The sequence below is a fragment of the Panulirus ornatus genome, chromosome 20 (genome assembly GCF_036320965.1).
Source record: "Panulirus ornatus isolate Po-2019 chromosome 20, ASM3632096v1, whole genome shotgun sequence".
Lineage (NCBI taxonomy): Eukaryota > Metazoa > Arthropoda > Malacostraca > Decapoda > Palinuridae > Panulirus > Panulirus ornatus.
In genome coordinates this window covers 67071838-67091930 of record NC_092243.1, presented here as the reverse complement: position 1 = coordinate 67091930, position 20093 = coordinate 67071838, and the positions used below count along the sequence as shown (strand labels likewise).

The 20093-nt window shown below is 37.8% G+C and overlaps 1 protein-coding gene and 1 long non-coding RNA gene across 2 annotated transcripts in view; one reads left to right on the top strand and one right to left on the bottom strand.

The window, feature by feature from the left end:
• Window positions 1–20093, top strand: part of LOC139756084 (TOG array regulator of axonemal microtubules protein 1) — a 269423-nt gene that overhangs the window by 248580 nt on the left and 750 nt on the right. The window contains 6 exon segments of the mRNA XM_071675112.1: window positions 1080–1217; window positions 7801–7950; window positions 10543–10735; window positions 12983–13131; window positions 13558–13716; window positions 15443–15569. Of these exon segments, the coding sequence (XP_071531213.1) occupies window positions 1080–1217; window positions 7801–7950; window positions 10543–10735; window positions 12983–13131; window positions 13558–13716; window positions 15443–15569 (916 nt within the window).
• LOC139756086 (uncharacterized) lies at window positions 15068–20089 on the bottom strand. Its single transcript, XR_011714259.1, has 2 exons — window positions 19289–20089; window positions 15068–19223 (listed from the first exon to the last, which is right to left on the bottom strand). It is a non-coding gene; the product is annotated as an uncharacterized lncRNA (long non-coding RNA).

Sequence of the window (20093 nt, the reverse complement as noted above, 5' to 3'; positions counted from 1 at the left end):
ATTTATGAATTGAGATTTCCTGCCACAATTCCAAAGAAATTGGTCATAGGGTAATTATTAATAAGATACAATATATGTCAACTTTTTAGATGTTACATGTAGAGTATATTATTGTGATTATAAGAAAAAAAAGAATAATCATTCCATCGGTAGATAAGGTAGTAGTTGGTAGGCAGCCAACAGCCAGGCTCCGAGGTACTTTACCAGCACTACCCACCTGGGTATCAGGAGAGTTACTGACGTCTGGTTAGTGAGCCAGCACTTTAGTGGTTGTTATGTTGCACTCCACTGACCCAGGTAACGGTCTCTTCTTTCTGCTTCACTAACATATGGATTCCTTGCATTCTGGTCACAAACTTACAATCTCTTCCTGTCATATGTGACACTTGACAACACTTAACTCTTGCATCTCATTCTTCATAACTCTACATTTTCCTGCGGTGAGCCCTATGCACTTGCCCTACCTTTTGGCAAAATGGTAGGAGCAATAGATAGAAGTAATAGGTAGGAGCATTAGGTAGAAAGGTTTGGTAGAAGTATTAGGTTGGAGCATTAAATAGAAGTAGTCATTAGGAACATTAGGTAGAAGCCTCTGCAAACACTGTGCTAGACTTGCCCTCTGTCAGTGACCTGTTAAGGGTGAGGCACTAAAGGATAAGAGGGAGTTGCAATTGGAACAGGCACCAGAGATGTAGGTAGATAGATAGATAGATAGAACAGCATTAAACAAGCCTGATTGCAATGTTGTTATCTACTTTACTGATGGTACAACAGCTTATCTATGGACTTCACCCAGAATATTTGAATACAACTTGAAAAAATAATGTACAGGAGTGGCCAGAAAACTGTATGGATGGATTAAGGGGTTGATAAAACTTACCAAATATATTGAGATTTTGAACATGGTACTTACAGTGGAACAAATTTAATGCATTTGAATTTTTCATATTCATTGAGCTTAAATTACAAAATAATTCTGGGCCATTGTTGATGGCCTTCTGGCTTGCTCCTATGGAGGCTGGTGAGAACATTGTACATTACATGTGTAAATGTACTTAACATGGAAACACTTCGTGCAGGACACCTCAGATAGTTAAACGAGGGCATCCTCCTGTTGGTTCTGGTGGTAGCATGGGAAGCAACCTGAGTAGCAGTCTAGGCAGTAACGGGGGATCCACCTCTCAAGCACGACGGAACAATAGACGTTTCCCTGACAGGTACGTGTTTGTTTTGTAGCAGTATTCACTCACATGAAATTCATTTGGGTCCAGAATATAACTTATTAATTGTGAGAATAAACAGAGTACATGTTACTTCATATCAGCAGCAAGTATACTTTGACTTTACGTTACCATATCCTGAAGAAGCTATACTGAAAAGATAAAGTACTGTGAAGAATAGAGTAGTCCATTAACTGATAACTAGATATATGTGTGATTTGAAATTTGCCATACATGTCCCAGAGCTGTGTGACTGGGTTATCAAAATGAATGAAGCTGCCTGGTCTGCATACGGCTAGGACTAGCCATTGATTATTTTTAAAGGATAATGTCACTTTGTGTATGCTTACGATCATCCTAATGAGTTTAATCTGTTCCACATGATTAGACTCGGTATTCAAAGCCAAAAGATTTTTTATACAAGACACACATTGGTATATCCTAGCATTGTACTTGTAAAGGGTAAAAAAGAATTGTCATTTCTTATGAAAACATTGATGTAAATGAATCAGTCTTTGTAAATAGGGATGCCACCTAATTTCTCAAAATTCATTCCCTTAACCATTCATCATTAGGGATCTTTTAGCAGCTCATTTCATTGAAAGTCATATTCACATGATAAAAATATATGTATTTTCAATTTTCCCTATCTTATTTACAAAATATCTTCCAGCATTACTTAATTCAGTATGTTCTTACTTATGATAATTAATGAAACACTCACATATCAGAAATAAACAAAGTCATGTGGAATCGCCAAGTCGGTCAAAACCTGGGCAGGCTTTGCTACGTCGAGGCTCCCATGTAGGACAGCAAAAACCACAACTGAGACATCATTTAGCTCCTCAATTTAGTGCTGAGTCCAGGCTAGTTGATGGCTTTTGGCCCATGCTTGAGTTTTTTAACAGGTTTTTACCCTATTTAATGGATGTCAAATTTGTGCATGGTGTTCAAATGAAATCTGATTTATATCACTAATGTTTAAGCACTTTCATTTGTCTTTGCTAGTGATGAGTCTTTTTTGTGACAAGGAAAGGACTGTATTAGAAGTGTGAAGCACTGCTTTCATATTTCTCCCAATATGTGTGAGGGGCCAAAGTAAAAACACTGAGTAGGGTGTCGAGTCAAATTATTTTTTATTTTTGACACACTGTCATAGTAAAACAGCATCCTGAAATGTCTCTGCATCTAGATGAAACCTAGTTTTGAACCCATTAAACATTATTTCTTTGGACAGAGAAGGCCATCAAGCAAAGCAATTGAAAGAGCTCTCTTCTCTTTGGAAGTGATGGGCCAATCCCAATGGTAACCTGTGAATAATCCTACCGTATGTTCTATAAGGGCAGGATCACCTCATACAAATGACGTAACTCTGTTCCTCAAGAGGAAACATTGGCATGCAGTGGTCGGTACAAGGTGATCCTGTCCATAGGTACAGATGGTGGGATTAGTCACTGGTTATTAAAGGGATTTGGCATCTGCCAAAAGACAGTGAGCTTTCTCATTTCTCTTGCTCTCTCAATGATTACTGTTTGGAGAAAATGCATTGTAATTATCAAAATTGAAATAATGCTAATATAGAATAACTGCCTTTATTATCATGATAGTTTCCTTATCTTTGTTGAAGAAATATTCTCATAAGTATGTATGGTCCATGCTAAGGTCTGTTTTTACTAAGACAATTTCTGCGGTGTACTTATACTTTTACATAATATTTTCATAACATTATAGAAATACACATATTGTTCCAGATGAGGTAAGTCTGCTAACAGCATGCAGTTTTGTCCATGCCCTTTGTCAAATGAATTTTCTCTTACAATTTTGATGAGAAAAAAAAGAGGGAGGCCTTGGACACAGAAAATGTCAGTGTTAAGGACAGGATTCAACATATCACCCATTCTCTTGAGTAACTGTTATGTGAGAGACACTTGGACTTTGTTTCAGCAGCACCTGTCTTTCACTTCCCTTCTCTTGCCTCTTCCTCATCCATAACCATGGCTTTTTTTTTTTTAACCACTACATAAATACAGCTGGGACTTCAAACTACAACTTTACAGTCAGTATAAAGAAGCATATTAATAGACAGTAGTATAAATTTCGTTTAAAAGCAACAGAATTAGACAAGATCTATTTCTTAGAAAAATGATTCAGAGCATAAAAGGCAATAATGAAGAGTGTAATGTAATTACACGTTTTGTAAAGTGGTACCACGTTTCTCTCATCATCATTGTATTGTACCATGGTATATAATCCCTTCATCCTTCATGCATGGTTTGGTGTGATTTCCATGAATAATTGATGAATCCTTAAATTTGGTAGATGAATTATGGATTGATTAATCATTGTGGTGCAGCTTTATAGAAAATGATGTTAAACACACACAAATAAGTAATCATGTGTTTTGAACACTGTCATGTTTATACCCCTTAAATATTGGTTTGAGCATGCCATATTTATTAAATCATGGTAATTATATACCACTGTGGTCCAGGATGTGTTACAACTGAATCTTCTAATTTACGAGTATAAATGATTAGATAACATGAAGAATCAAGATTCAACTCATATATGTAAAAGGTTATCATATTTTTAAGAAACAATAAAAATTTCACAAAGAATCACAACAGTCACCTGAGTCTGTCATCCCCTCACTGTGCTAATGGAATAGACATCACATTAATTTGACAATAGATTCAAGTACTGAAAAGAGTCTTGATAATATCCACACAACGGTATAGTTCAGCGTAAATGACTCTTTGATTATGTTTGTTATTTTGATACATAAGTGCATTAATTAGGCATATGTTAACTTAGCTTTTTCTAAGTTAACATAAGATGTTCTTTTTATGTTTATATTTTAAATGCTTTTCATTTGTGATCTTATCATAATTTATAAATAATGAATGCTGAATATAGATTAAAACTTTCTATATAACCACAGTAATCGCAGTAATGTTAGATAACCACTGTTCTTAGGTAGGTGAAAATCTGATAATGAAGTCAAATATTACAACAGCACTGTTTGGAATTAACATTTAGTGGAAAATTTTTCCTTCATATGTACTACTTTTCAAGATTGTCAAGTATATCTGGTAAGCTCCTGAGAAGAGTGGTAACTGAAAGGGTGGTGGCATGCACGCAGAATCAGATTGGGAGGAGCAAAGTGGCTTCAGATATGATAAAGGATGTGTTGACCAGGTGTTTGCATTGAAAAAGAAAAGTATGTGGGAAATATTTGGAGAAAGAGAATGATATGTCTATGGCATTTATGGATCTGGTTGACAGAGATGTCTAATGGAAGGTATTAGGTGCATTGAAGAGTTTTTACTGAGAGAGTAAGGTATATGTATGGATAGGAAGGAAGGTGGCTGAGTGGCTCTACATGTCAATCTGCATCAAGGATGTTCGATGTCATCATAGCTGTTAAGTCTGTTTAGATGGATAGAGGGTTGGATCTACAGTATGCTGGGTTGGGAGGGCATGGGAGATGAGTCAGGTGCTGTTTGCAGATGTCAAGTGAGGAACTGTTGAAGTTAGTGCCTGAGCTTGGAAGTATGTGTGGAAGGAGGAAGATGGAAAGTATTGTAAATGAAAGTAATGTGATGAGATTTAGCAGGGAAAGCCAGGCAAAGTCGGTTTGAATATGAGTCTGCCTTGGGGTAGACTGGAAAGAGTGCAGTGGTTTAGGCACCTGGGAGTGGACATGGCAGCAGATGGAACTCTGGGAGCTGTAGCAAACAAAAGGGTGGGTAAGAGGATGCATTGAGGGGCATGTGGCCTGGGAGGTCACTGTTTGTGAGGGCAAAGATGAGTATGTTTGATGGTAGAGTGATCCCACTGTTGCTGTATGGGTTCTATACTTGGGTCCTAAATGCAAAAGAACTAAAGAGGGTGGATATGTTGCAAATAAAATGTCTTAGGACAGTATGTGGTGGGAGGAGGGTTGATCACGTAAGGAAGGAGTGTATGAGAGAGGTGTAATAAGCAAAGCATGATTGAGAGCTGAACAGGATGTGCTGAAATGATTGGACATATGAAGAGAATAAGGAAAGGAAGACTGACTGAGGACATACATGTCAGAAGTGGAGGGAGAGAGCAAGGAGATGTAAAAATAGAATGAAAGAGGCTTTGAGTTGTTGGGGCCTGAATACGCAGGAGGATGAAAATCATGCATAGGATAGAGAAAGTTGAAGAAGTACGATGTACAAGGGGCAATGTGTTTTCATTGAGCTGAACCAAGGTATGTAAGTCTTCAGTGGAATCTACAGAATGGTCTGTAGGGCAAAGAAAGGACTCTTTAGAGATTATGACCATTTTCAGTTCTTGTGGAGGTGAGAATCAGGGACAAATGGAGATATGTCATAAGGAAGAATGGAGAGGAAAAAGTGTTGGCAAGGTAGAAGATAAATCAGAAAGAATGCAAGGAGGAATATGAAAGAAGGGTGATAGAAAGTTTACATTAAAGTGGAGTAAATGTAGTGATTCAGTCATGTGTTTTTGAGGCTTTTAAAATGTTTCGAGAAAGACTGTTAAACTTTGGAGAAAGACTGTTAAGCATTGTAGAATTGGTAGTTGGATATAAGGTTGTGAGATATATGAATAAAAGTGAAAATGCACATTGGACAGACGATATTTGAATTGCTGTGGAATATAAAAAACAATAAAAAACAGGTATATGGAAGATTGCTAGAAAATAATGTACCAGTGAAAGGTCAACAAAGGAGGAGGGAAGAATATAAGATGTATAAGCAGAATGTCAAGCAGGTGATAGAGAAAAGCAAAGAAATAGTTTATGAAGATTTTGGAAGAAAATTGAGGGAAAAGTGTAAGAAATATAAAAGGAAAGAGGTAATGTAAGAGTGGAAATGTAACCATGAGAAGTAAGGAAGGGGAGTTGCTGAATCAAAAGGAGGAAGTGAAAGGAAGATGGAAAGAATACTTTGAAGCATTGTAGGAGAAAGTAAGGCAGCAGTTGTTACATGCAGGGATATGTAGGATGGAAGGAAGAGGATGAAGTGCAAGTGCAAGAAGGAGGTAAAAAGGGCAAAACTGAGATTGAGTGTAGGAAAGGTACCTAAGTGGATGGAATTATGGCAGAAATGATGAAGAAAATGTGATAGAGTGGATGTATTTAATATGTAATTAAGCATGGAAGCACAAGGCTGTGCCTGAGGATTCGGTAAAGGCTATTAATGTTCCTTTATTCAAAGTTAAAGGCACTAAGTATGTACATAACAATTACAGAGGAATGAGTCTGTTTACTCTATCAGAAGAAGTGTATGCAAGAGAGTTTACTCTATCAGAAGAAGTGTATGCAAGAGAGTTGATTGATAGAATGGATGAAAGTGGCTAAATGCAAAATAAGCAAAGAGCAAGGGGATTGAGAAGGAGGGGATGTGTGAATTAGATTTTTTTCAGTGAAAGTGATTGTGGAAAAGCATTTAGCAAATGGTAAAAAGCTGTATGCAACTTTTATGAATCTGGAGAAAGCATTTGGCAAATGGGATGTGTTAAGGATGTATGTCTAGGGGTGCAACTGTAGGATGCTGTGAAAGCCTTCTTTAGAGGAGCAAATGCATTGGTAAGAGTGAATAGAATTGAACAAAATTTTGGTATACATTTGAGTGTGAGGCAGGGCTGCGTAATGTCATGGCTTTTTAACATATTTATGGATGGCACGATAAGAGAGATGAAAGCAAACCTAGGGAAAAGGGATGTAAGGCTAGAAAGTGAATGTGAGCAATTAAGGCTTTTTTTCTTTTTTTTTTGTCTTTTCCTGGCCTTGCTGTGCAGGAAATGGTGAATAAAAATAAAAAATGAAACATATAGCATAACTTCAGAAAGGAGAACAGATGATGTAAAGAATAGAAATGAGGATATTTAAGGTGAAAAAGTTGCATAAATGAAAGCCATTTAAGGGTGCTTGGTCACTTAGAATGTGTGACAAGTATATGTTGAAGAAAATCTGCCATACCATAGCTGAAGATGCAATATTAAAACGTAAATTGATAAAGAGGTGGACAGATGCAATGAATGACCCGTTAGGACTCAAGATATAGGTATGAGGATGCCAGAGGAATTCCTTTTTGTCATCTGCAGTGGCATTGTTTTATGTGATGTGTGAACATACAGTAAAGATGTACATGGAGACTGCCTACCTGGTTGTTTTACACCTGTCATATATGTGGAATAATAGAATTTTAAAAGTTTTGATCAATTTTGTATTCCTCAAATAAGATTTAGTACAGATAGGTCAAGAATAAAGCCAGTATTACAGTAGACAATTAGTATGTAAATACCATTACAACATAAATATATTTTTATTCATTGGGATCAGCTAGTATGTAATATTTATGATGATGTATGAACTTGGGTGTAAGTTTGCCATAGATTCCCTTCTTGCAGTAGGTTCCACTGGGGTACTTACTTATGTTGTACTGTCATGAAATTATAACATCTAACTGCTTAGTTTAGAAAATAAACTGTATCATTGTGGAATATTTATCAATTCTGGTTTTCTAATTCTGTATGTAGTTTTACAGTCAGAAGAATTATAAAGGTACCGTATATGATCTTACAGATCCTCAGATGACATGTCTACCACTGTGGCATCTGCAGGGATGAGGTTATCCAAGCCATCCTCCTCATGCTTTAAAACACATCTTGAACCCTTTGCCAATCCCAGTGAGGCCCTGAAGAATTCTCATCAGTTACTCAGTTCTGGAGACTGGTGAGTAAACAAGAAATTATTATTCATTATTATACTACCCCTGGACCTTTTTGTGAAAGGGGTCCTAGGGCTGTAAACCCAGGACACTTTAAGTTCTAGGGTTCTTGCATCTCCAAGGTTGTGCTGCACTCAGTAGCAGGATGGACACGTTTGAAGTGAGGAGCTCTGTGATGAGACAGTACTGTCTCTCATCAATTGATGATGATACAGACTTACACTTGTGGTGTAACCAAAAGCAAAGGGCAATTCCCATGCAGTGTTTCCCAGAGACAAACATACACAGAATGTAAACGGGAGTATAAACAATATCAGTTCTGAACAGCTGTAAACACAACCACTAAAAAAATTATAATGAATTGCCATATACAGTAGAAAATCGAGTATGTAAAACAAATTACCTAGTTACATATTAGCTGAATTACCTGTAATTCTATTAATGAATCATTTATTATTAGACTTTTCTAACTTTGCAGTGGTTGGTATGCTTACTCTGAAAACATTCAATATCAGTACAGTGTACAATTAATATACAAAGTTTCAGTTTAATGTATTTTATGTATTTGTAAGTATGAGAGCTGGTTACACAAAATAGCTATGGTACAGCTGGAAAAAAATGAGTACAGTAAGTTTTGCACATAATAGTTAATTTAACTTGATGTATAATTTTTGTAAAATTAATTTATGGCCACCATAATGTTATATGAACATTTTTAGTGTGTATGGAACAAATACAGTTGTTTAATTCACTGATGAATGTCACAAATGTTTGTGGTCTATACTTTCTCTTTACACTTAACTTTTTTATTATTATTATCATTATCATTATTATTATTATACTTGATCACCGTTTCCCACATTAGGAAGGTAGCACCAGGGAGCAGATGAAGAAAGGCCTATCCACAGATATACACACATACACATACATGTACATATAAATATACTTGTCAACATACATATATATACATATACATATATATATATATATATATACACATGTACATATACATACTTGCTTGCTTTCATCCAGTCCTAGTACCACCCTGCCCTACAGGAAACAGCATCGCCACCACATGTGTCAGCAAGGTTGGTCCAGGGAACAGATGAAGAAAGGCCACATTCACTCACATCCATACAAGAGCTGATAATAAGTAACTTATTGACTTTCCATTTTGAATCAATTTATTTATTATACTTAGTCACTGTCTTCCGCATTAACGAGGTAGCACAAGGAAACAGATGAAAGAATGGCCCAACCCACCCACATATACATGTATATACATAAACACCCACACACACACATATACATACCTATACTTTTCAACATATACATACACAGACATATATACACATGTACATATCCATATGTGCTTCCTTTATTCCCGTTGCCACCCCACCACACATGAAATGGCACCCCCTTCCCCCGTGCATGTGCGAGGTAGCACTAGGAAAAGACAACAAAGGCCACTTTTGTTCACACTCAGTCTCTAGATGTCATGTGTAATACATCAAAATGTCCAGCCTTAAATACTAATGCAAGTGAAATAGTGGGTCATCTGTCATCTTGAAAATGATCATCTGACACCTGTCCAGTTGTCTTCTTTGCATTTTCATCTTATGGCCAACAGTATATCACCACCCTGGACCCGTCACTTATGAGCCACTTAATCCAAACCAGTAGCAACCCTCATGTAAAGAATGCTCTCTCATATAGTTAAAACATGATTAATAGGTTGATTTTGTCCTGATCACTTGCTGTTGAGGTTGTGGAAGATCCCACTCCCCCAGCAACTATGACATTGACAAAATATTAGACTCACATGAGAAGCACTTAACAGCAGCCCCCCCAAACCCAGTCTAAAATGCTACTCCATCAGACATAAACCATTAGAAACTTTAGACATTTATGTGTACATTTTGGACATCTCTTCAGCATTACAAACACAAAATCAACATATTACAAGACTCCTCATGTCTCAGGTGCAACTTACTCCTCATTTGTCCTCTGCTCACCCCATAAGGACACACAAACAGCTGTATGCTTTTTAACCAGTGGTTCCACATATTGGATATGACCAGCTTCCTGAGTGCTGCAAGAGTTCCATAGGAGTTCCTAGGGAAGGAAGGTAAGGTCAAGTAATTACCTACGCAAAGTTGTGGGTAATTAGAGGATAAGGCTGCAGAGATGACATATTTCATTTTGACAGAGTATAGCCATTGTTTAGTATGCTTTATTTACCCTACTTTTGTCAGATTTTGATATCATTCATTAGTTTTTGATGACAATTTGCTTGAGCTTCATCACTACATATGCAATACTGTTACTATCGGAAGATTCGTGATTTTTCCCTATCAGCATTGTAGGTACTGAAATCATCCACACATAGGAATTTAGATTGACCTTTTCATGCTTAAAAATCATAGAGACTAGAATTATATGCTCATACTAACTTGTATTTGTATGTCTTGCTGGTGTTGGAAATCATGGGTGAAATTTCAGAAAAGTCATCAGAACATTCTTTTTTTTCAGTTTTTTAATAGTCCTAGGTACTCTATCCTATACTGTAGCCTTAATACTACATGTTTTTGACACAGGGAGAGCCAGGTTGAAGGTATCGAGATACTAGTAAGATTGAATGAACACCATCCTGAAGTTGTACAGTCTGACTTGCACAGTGTTAATATGGCTCTATTGAAGCAAGCTAAAAACCTTCGCTCTCAAGTCTCTCGTGCAGCCATCCAAGCTTTCACACGTCTCTTTGATACCTTGAAGCGAAGCATGGAATCAGTAAGTGAAATGTTCACCTGTTTCTCAGTAAAACACTTCAAAAATGTATTTTGATTAACCCTTTTTTTTTACTTCAGTTGTGAAAAGAAAATGGAGATTTTATATGTACTCCACCACTTTGTTGAAATTCATTTACAAGATTTTTGTAAATGATTTTCTCCACATCTCATTTTTGGTGAAAGATGTAGTGTTTTTGCAGATTATATTAATTTTCTCCATCTCTTGGATCTATGTGCCATCACCTTTTACAAATAATTTTTGCCTGCACTGATCTTTTATGTAGAATTTTTCCGTATGTGTAGTTAATGTGTTGTGGGGATGTTATAAACACTCATTTAGCTGCTATATATCTGTATTATTATCTCTGGGGATAGGGGATTAAGAATACTTCCCACGTATTCCCTGCGTGTCATAGAAGGCGACTAAAAGGGGAGGGAGCGGGGGGCTGGAAATCCTCCCCTCGTGTTTTTTTTTTTTTTCCAAAAGAAGGAACAGAGGGGGCCATGTGAGGATATTCCAAAAAAGGCCCAGTCCTCTGTTCTTAACGCTACCTCGCTAACGTGGGAAATGGCGAAGTTAAAAAAAAAAAAAAATGTATTATATATAGTGTCTGCTTTGTGCCTACAAATGCTCAAACATGAGAAATATTTCATACTATATCATATACAGTTGAAAACATCTCGGCTACAGACTTCAGACTGCATTAATTATACCGCATTTGAAATATTTAGTAAAAATTTAGTAAGCTGTTCATATCACTTTAATAGAGAAAGTCCAGAGGAAGGCAACAAAGATGGTACCAGAATTAAGAGAGCAAAGCTTCAGGGAAAGGCCAAAGGCTTTAATTTTACCCACCTTGGAAGAGAGAAGAGTGAGGGATGACCTGATCACAACATTTAAGTTTTTAAAAGAGATCAGCAGAGTAGCCCTTGAGCATTCCTTTGAGACATGTAGGGATAGAGCAACCTGAAGACATAACACACACCTAAGTAAGAAACTTGTAAATAAGGATGTAAAGAAATACTCTTATATATAAGAGTGGAGGATGAATGGGACACTTTGACTGAGGGCATGGTTGATGCAGACATTGTGCATGAATTTAAGAGATGGGGCCCCATGAGTGTAGGAGCTCCCTTCCCATTCGGTACAAATAGGTAATTACTTGCTTTGAGATGACAGTACCCTCTGCAAGTCCCTCATTGACTAGTTGGGTTGCAGTCAACCTCATGCTAAGATTAGTTAGTTGCATTTCTGTATATTGTCAGTCATTATTTCTTTCTCCAAAACTCTCCTGCTTCTCCTTGTTCCCTCCACCTCTGACACACATATCCTCTTTGTCAACCTTTCCTCACTCATTCTATCCATACATCCAAATTGGAGGTGGAAGGATGTAGTGAAGAAGATTTTGAGTGATTGGAGCCTGAACATACAGGAGGGTGAGAGGCATACAAGGACGAGAGTAACTTGGAATGATGTGGTACACTGGGGTCATCTTACTGTCAGTGGACTAAAATAAGGCTTGTGAAATGTCTGCGGTAAACCATGGAAAGGCCTGTGGGGCTTGGATGTGGATAGGGAGCTGTGGTTTCGGTGCATTATACATGACAGAGACTGAGTGTGAACAAATGTGGCCTATTGGTAAAATCACTGCCTGCATGACCTCTCCTTGCCCACAGCTGTATTTGGCATTCCTTTTGTGCTTAGCACTGCTCTCCTGAATTCTTCCCAACCCTTGTGTCCATAATGAACAAATGCTACAAGCATATGCCTTTTCTTATTGAATCTCACTTCATACATATGAAAAAATATGTTCACCTTATCTATCTCTTAATGTTTTTCATACTTACATACATACATATTTGCCATTTCCTGTGTTAGCGAGGTAGCATTAAGAACAGAATACTGAGCCTAAGAGGGAAAATCCTCACTTGGCCCCCTTCTCTGCTCCTTCGTTTGGAAAAATAAAAACTGGAAGGGAGGATTTGCAGCCTCCCGCTCCGTCCCCTTTTAGTCGCCTTTTATGACACACAGGGAATCTGTGGGAAGTATTCTTTCTCCCCTATATAAAAGCCAGTGTTATATTATTTTGTTTCTCTAGTCAGCTTAACCTACAATAATCTTTTACTGATATATACATGAATATTCATTATTTTTCACCTAACTTGAATTCACCTTAAACAAATTATCCATTGGTTTGCTTCCTTTACCTGCCACCTACTAGATTTTTTTTTTTTTTTTCATTTTCAGGACTGTGAGAAAATTGCAGGCACACTGTTGCATCGCACAGCAGATACCAACAAGTTCCTGCAGTTGGACAGCCACCATGCCTTGGATGCCCTCTTGGAAAATATTTCACCCACAAAGGCTATTCCAGCCATAATTCAAGAAGGACTTAGGTAAAAACCCTTCCACACTTGATAAGTATAAATAAACCATTGTTGAGAATAGGTTGGTTAGTCATTTATGTACCATTCATTATTCAAAAAAAGCTGTCACTTAAACTCTTTAATGTAGAGGCTTAAGAGTAATATAGCAATACCTATAGGTGATAACTTTTCTTCTTAATTAATAAAGAACAAATGCTTTCACTTAGTTCATTAATTCGACATCTTCCTTGTCATCATTATTTGAGGGTGATAAACGAGATTTTTGATACTTCTGATGTAAAGTTGCCTTAAATCAGAAGTAAAATCTCTATACAGCACAGACTTGTTTGTAAGCACTCTTTACATTACTTTGTACAAATCAACTTACCTCATATATGAAATAAGAAAGCATTTCAGAATATCCCATTCATATATCATGTCATATATCTTCTTCAGTCACAAGAATGCAGTGGTAAGAACAACTGTTGCTCGACTTTTAGCGTATGAGGTAGAGCGACTTGGAGCTAGTCGGGTGCTGTCTGGCCAGAAGGATGTAACAGACCGTCTTTTACCTGCAGCTGCCAAGTTAGCACAAGAGGGCAGCTTAGAGACTAGGTAGGAATATTTGAAGTTAGGATTTGCAGGACTGTAAGAAACAGGTTATTACATCAACATCTAGGTCTAGTTAGTTCAACAGTGGAAAGTTGGGTGCACTCACTTAGATTTCTGTCCCCTTTTATTCCCTCTTTGTGGCAGCTTGTTTCATCGTTGTTTAGGACTTTCATGTCTATTTGCAAGAAGTCAATGTGTAGTTGATTAAACATTTAGATTTGAATAAAGATTAATGGGAATAAATTTTTTATAGAAGAGTGGAAAGATAAGATGATGCTTGTGAGATAGTCAAACTGTTTGTAACTGTCGTAATCATTCTTTGAGTTCAAAGGGTATATTCATACTTGCTTGCTTTCATCCATTTCTTAGCACCACCTCACCTCACAGGAAACGGCATCACCACTCCCTATATCAGTGCGGTAACACCAGAAAAACAGACAAAAAAAGGCCTCATTTGTTCACACTCAGTCTCTAGCTGTCATATGTAATGCACCGAAACCACAGCTCCTTATCCACATCCAGGCCCCACAGACCTTTCCTTGGTTTACCCCAGACATTTCACGTGCCCTAGTTCAGTCCATTGACAGCACGTTGACCCGGTATACCACATCATTCCAATTCACTTTATTCCTTGCACACCTCTCACCCTACTCTATGTTCAGGCCCCGATCACTCAAAATCTTTTTCACTTCAGCCTTCCACCTGCAATTTGGTCTCCTGCTTCTCCTTCTGACACATATATTCACTTTGTCAACCATTCCTCACTCATTCTCCCCATATATCCAAACCATTTCAGCACACCCTCTTCTGCTCTCAACCACACTCTTTTTATTACCACTTCTCTCTTACTCTTCCAGTACTTACTCGATCAAACCACCTCACACCACATGTTGTCCTCAAACATTTCATTTCAACACATTATCTTAGATGGATGCTTTTGAAACAGGTTGAGGCTTTTATACAACCACTGGCCTACTCAGTGTGGGCCAGTGGAAAAAGATTATTATCTACTGATAAATTTTCTGTGTAGATAGTTATTAAAAAACATAGACTAAGTGACTTATGGAGGAAGTGTTGAGTATGATAAGCAATTAAAAGAGGAAGAATGTCAGGAACTGAATGCAGATAGAAGGACTCAGATATTAGGGTTATTGAAGTAGTTATGAGGAGCAAAATTCTAAGTTTTGAACCACTCAGTACACCAGCACCAACAAATTACGTTGGGAGAGAGTTAATGAAAAGCATTAAGATTGTCAGATAAGATGTAAGTAAACTGCCACATATCATTTTCACATGGGTTAGTTTGGTAGACATTTTTTGGTAGCTTTTTAGTTCTTGAGGTGCACAGAAAGTCTTTTTAATCAAAATATTTATTTTTTACATTTGGAAATTTTTATTCCTTTATCTTTCTAAGTATATCTGAATTGTTTTGGAAGTGCAATTTCTCTGTATGCACAGAGAATATTTCCAATTAAAAGCACGCATTAGGCAAAGCGGCAAAAGATGTTGGATACACCCAGTCCACTTTGCTGTTTATCCTACCCTTGGGGCTGATCTATAAAATGGGTACCTGGCATGGGCTAGTGTGTGTGTATGTGTGCATACACACATACGAGTAAAGACATGGTAAATATATACAAAGTTGAAATATGGGGCAACACGAGTAAAATTATTTCCTAGTAAGACAAATAGTAATCACATAACTAATAATATTTCTCCTTGAAAACAGGCAGTATGCAAAGCACATCTTCCAGCTGTTGATCCAGCAAGGACAGTTTGATGCTGCTCTCAGAAAGTATGTGTCGGCCACTGAGATCAGAAACTTGCAAAAGTTGCTGGATAACTTGTCAGGAGAGGTAAAGATGGCTGCTTTTTTTGTGAATGTTGTAATTAGATTATTTATATCTTTCTATGTGCTGTCCTACTTTTTCATATTTTCCTAAGCTTCAGCCTGTGTTCACCCTGTGAAAAAAACCACCTGCATTGTTGAAAACTGTCACGTCTCTTCTATCCAGGGAAAACCATAGTATTTCCATATCAGGCTTCAATACTTTTTAAAACAACATCTAACAGCAGAAATGGGTTGAAAGACAAAAAAAATTGAAATATATTATACATGGAAGATTCCTGCAGGATGGCATAAGCTTGCTCAAGTATGAGATTTCTTGCCTCTTTCACTCATTATGATGAACAAATTGTAAAGGACATAAAAAACTTTAATACAGGTTAAGCATCCCTAATCTGAAATGCTTCAAAATCTGAAACTTTTTGAGCAGCGTCATGACGTTGCAGGCGGAAAAATCCACATCTTACCTCACTTTCCCATGGGCTCTGACGCTCTGTTGGTGCCAGTTTGTTACCCATCATCACTGCCAGACCTACGTGCATTACTCACTGTTTTTTTCTTATTCTCTGCTCAGTGTGAATATGTGTAAGATGATTGCTTATCAGTAGCATATTAAATCAGAGTCAAGAATAAAGTTGATGCCAAGCAACCACAGATTGTCCACGTGGACAGCTGAGGTTGTGACACCTTAGCTCTCTGGTGGTTCAGTGTTACCCAAATGGTTTCATGCACAAAATTATTAAAATTTTGTATAAATTACCTTCAGGCTATGTGTATAAGGTGTATATGAAACATAAATGTATTTTGCGTTTAGACTTGGGTCCCATCCTCACAATATCTCATTGTGTTTGTGCAAATATTCCAAAATCTGAGACACTTCTGGTCCCAGGCATTTCAGGTAAGGGATACTCAATGTGTAGTTCCAAAATGTTTGGTGTTGCCCTATTCTCCTAACTAATTTTTGACAGTTACCAAAAAACTGTGCTTTTAATGTTGCCTTCCAGTACAATAACATTATCTGTAAGACCTTAATAATACGAAGACCTGTTTATCAGAAAATTGGGAGAGTTTATGCCATCAGATTTAAAGCATGTAAAGATATATACATTGGCCAGACAGGTAAAACAGTAACTGAGAGATGCTACTGGCACAGTCATTCAGTATGCAGAGGTGACCACAGTTATGTGATTGCTAAGCACTGGCAAGAAAACAATCACCCTGTAGACCTTAACAGCTTTGTTGAGGTGCCAATACATACATTTAGAAAGGGAAGCAGGAGAGGTATTTGCTGTTAAAATTGATACATTTATGAGCCTGCAATCAGATGAACCAATTGGGGATGAGATTGTGTAGTTACAGTGGGATGGATCAAAGGTGAAAACTGATCCAGAATATTAGGATAGGGGTCACAGTGGTCAGGAATATGGGTAGGGTGGAAGATAATTTGCTCTAGATAATTGACAATGGAACACTTGAGGGCTTTGCCTCACTATCTATATGGAAGGAACTTAACCATTCCGTATCCTGAACACTGATATTCCCCAAGCAGAGGATCTCGGCTAGCAGGTGACAGGATACCACAGTCATAGCAGGAGATTTGATAGTCGAAGAAAGATATAAAATTTGTAGAATTAGGTGAGCAATATGCAAAACAAAGGAAAATTGTGGTAGATGGGAGACATACCTTGAGCCACATAACAGAGTATAGGAACTCAAGGTCCACAGGTGTCTTGGTATTGGATTACACACAGACACCACCTTTAAACTGGAATCAGTAGAGATTATAGTTGAGTATATAAAAGGGGTTTGTAAGAACATTAGTAGACAACTGGGTCTCAGAAAGATGTGAGATATTAGGAAAAATACTAGACAAATGGTGTTTAACAGAAGAGAGGTTACTAGAGATATTACAGATGTTGGTATAGTGGATAGAAAAATAGGAAGGTCTATCAGAGAGGGAAAGGTCAAGGGAGGGGCCAGGACTACTGCTGTCAGAGCCCTCCCACTCATTGGCAGTAGAATCAGTCGGACTCCATGATGATGATATTTAAAAACAACTGTGCTGACAGGAAGTGGCAAGAGAACGTACATGAAGAAAATAAGTGAGGTGTGAGTTAGTGTGTGGTGCTTGTAAGGGGAAGATGGCAGGACTAACCCAGTAGTCCCATTTTGCTGAGACGGAAAGTAATACCAGCAATTCTATCAGAGAGTGTAAGATGGTTCTGGTCACCACTTTAATGATCCTCAGTCAGGACAGTGGTAACACCCTGGGTGGCTGATGTCAACAGCCTATTACCTAATGGATTGCTTCAAGGGTAGGGGAGGGGATATTCCTTGAGTTAGTTGGGTTAGTGGGAGGGGCCAATACATTATCACCTGAACCCTCCCTCTCACTGGGAGCAGAATTATGCAAGAAAGTAGTCATGGTAGTATGCTTTAAATTTGCTGGGGTCGTGGGAGGGGCCTATCAATTAACATGGAATCCGATAATGCCCGCAGACTATCTCTTCCATTTTCACATGCCCTAACCTCCTTAAAGTATTATGTTTCACCTAGTCAGCCTTTCCACAATCCATTCCCTTTGTATTCCTTGCCATGCCAAATTTCTCCTACATCTCATTCCATCCAGTCATACCACATGCTCCTCTCATATAACTCATTTCCACATCCTGGATTCTTGACCTCTGTGACTTACCTCATGTCCATGTTTTGGCAGTATAGCTCAGCGTCAGGATACTGAACACTCTACTTTTATTTCATGCAGACTCTGCTTTCATGTATATACTCGTATGTCATACACAGTCACAATACTGGTGAATAACATGAATATATTAAGAAATATTAAAACTCTCACAACAAATATGTGTGAATATGCTGAATGGATGGCATATGTGAGGAGGATATTAGAGGTATTTTTTTCTTTGCATGTATTTCTAGCATTCTGTCATATGTAACCCCAGTTTTCCAATATCCCAAAATTACATAAGTGAATACTGGATGCAATTTTATGTAATTTCTTCTACTAGCACAAGGTCATTGGGGTTGCCTCCCATACAAACTTCCATTATTCTTATGTAATCCAACTGAAATCATCCCCTAAGTCATTTAATTCTTCATATTTTTTTATGTCATCCCACTTCACTCTCTTGACAAACTGATTCATAAATGTTACTGCTAAGAGCAGGTCATTCGACATTTTCCACAAAAAAAAAAATTGGCATTGACTACATAAAATAAGGCATGCATGAATTACATTTTATTTATGAAAGAAACTATTACTCACTTATTTTCATTGTCTATATCTGTGACACATGTTCCCTCCTTGAACTCCTTCTAATAGGTGACCACAGCAAAAGAGTCTCCATAATGTGAACTCATGCTGCATCTTAGTCTTTATGCCTCACCCTTAATGTTCCTACCTACTACTATTACTACCTAATGCTCTTGTCTGATATTCCTACCAATTACTTCTAACTGTTGTTTCTATCATTTTGCCAAAGGTTAGGGTTCCCACATAGCACTCACCACAGGAATTTCTAGTGTCATGAAGAATGAGCTGTGCAAGTTAAGTGCTATCAAGTGTTGTGTGTGACAAGGAGAGACTGTGTTTGTGGAGAGAATGCCAGCAGTCCACATGTGGGTGAGACAAAGAACAGGTAGCTACCTTAGTCAGAGGAGTGCAACTTGATAACCACTGAAGTGCTGGTTCACTGTGTAGCCATTACTAACCCTCCCAATACCCAGGTGGATAATACTAGTAATGGGCTATTACTCACTTTTGGGTGGGGATTTCATACATCTGGCAGCTTGGTATAGTTTTCAGAGTTAGGTGACATGACTTGCAACTTTTGATGAAGAAGATATATGTGCAAGAGGTAAAGGGGCACAAGGAGAAAAAGGAGACCAAATTGTAGATGCAAGGGTAGAGTGAAAAAGATTTTGGATTGTCAGGAGAGGGTGAACTGCAGGCACAGGATAGAGTGAATTGGAGCGATGTGGTATACAGGGGGCAACATGCTGTCAGTGGCTGAACAAGGGCATGTAAAGCAGCCAGGGGAACTATGAAAAGGTCTCTGGGGCCTGGTTGCGCATAGGGGACTTTAGTTTTGGTGCATTACACATGACAGCTATAAATGTGAGTGAATGAAGCCTCTTTTTCATTTGTACTTGGTGCTACCTTTGCTAACATGGGAAACAGCAAATAGGTATGAAAAAATCTTTTGTTATCCTTTCAGTCAGCTTTCCTCGGTTGTTTATGTCTTTCTTGCTTTTATTTTCCTACTCATGTACTTATTAGAATAACATTCATTTCTTACATTTACTCCTTGTGGTGTAAGCAGTTGGTAGCTGCTTGGCTTGTGAGATGCCACCTACAAGCGAATTCACTTAAGAAATTCCTCAAATGTTGACCTTGGACTTTTGACAGTTCATGTGTAGTGTGGAGAGAGCATCTTTTTTTTTTCTGCACAACAAAAAGTTAATACGTTTATGAACTCTACCAAAGGTTTCTCAAATACTGATAAGCGTATTTCTT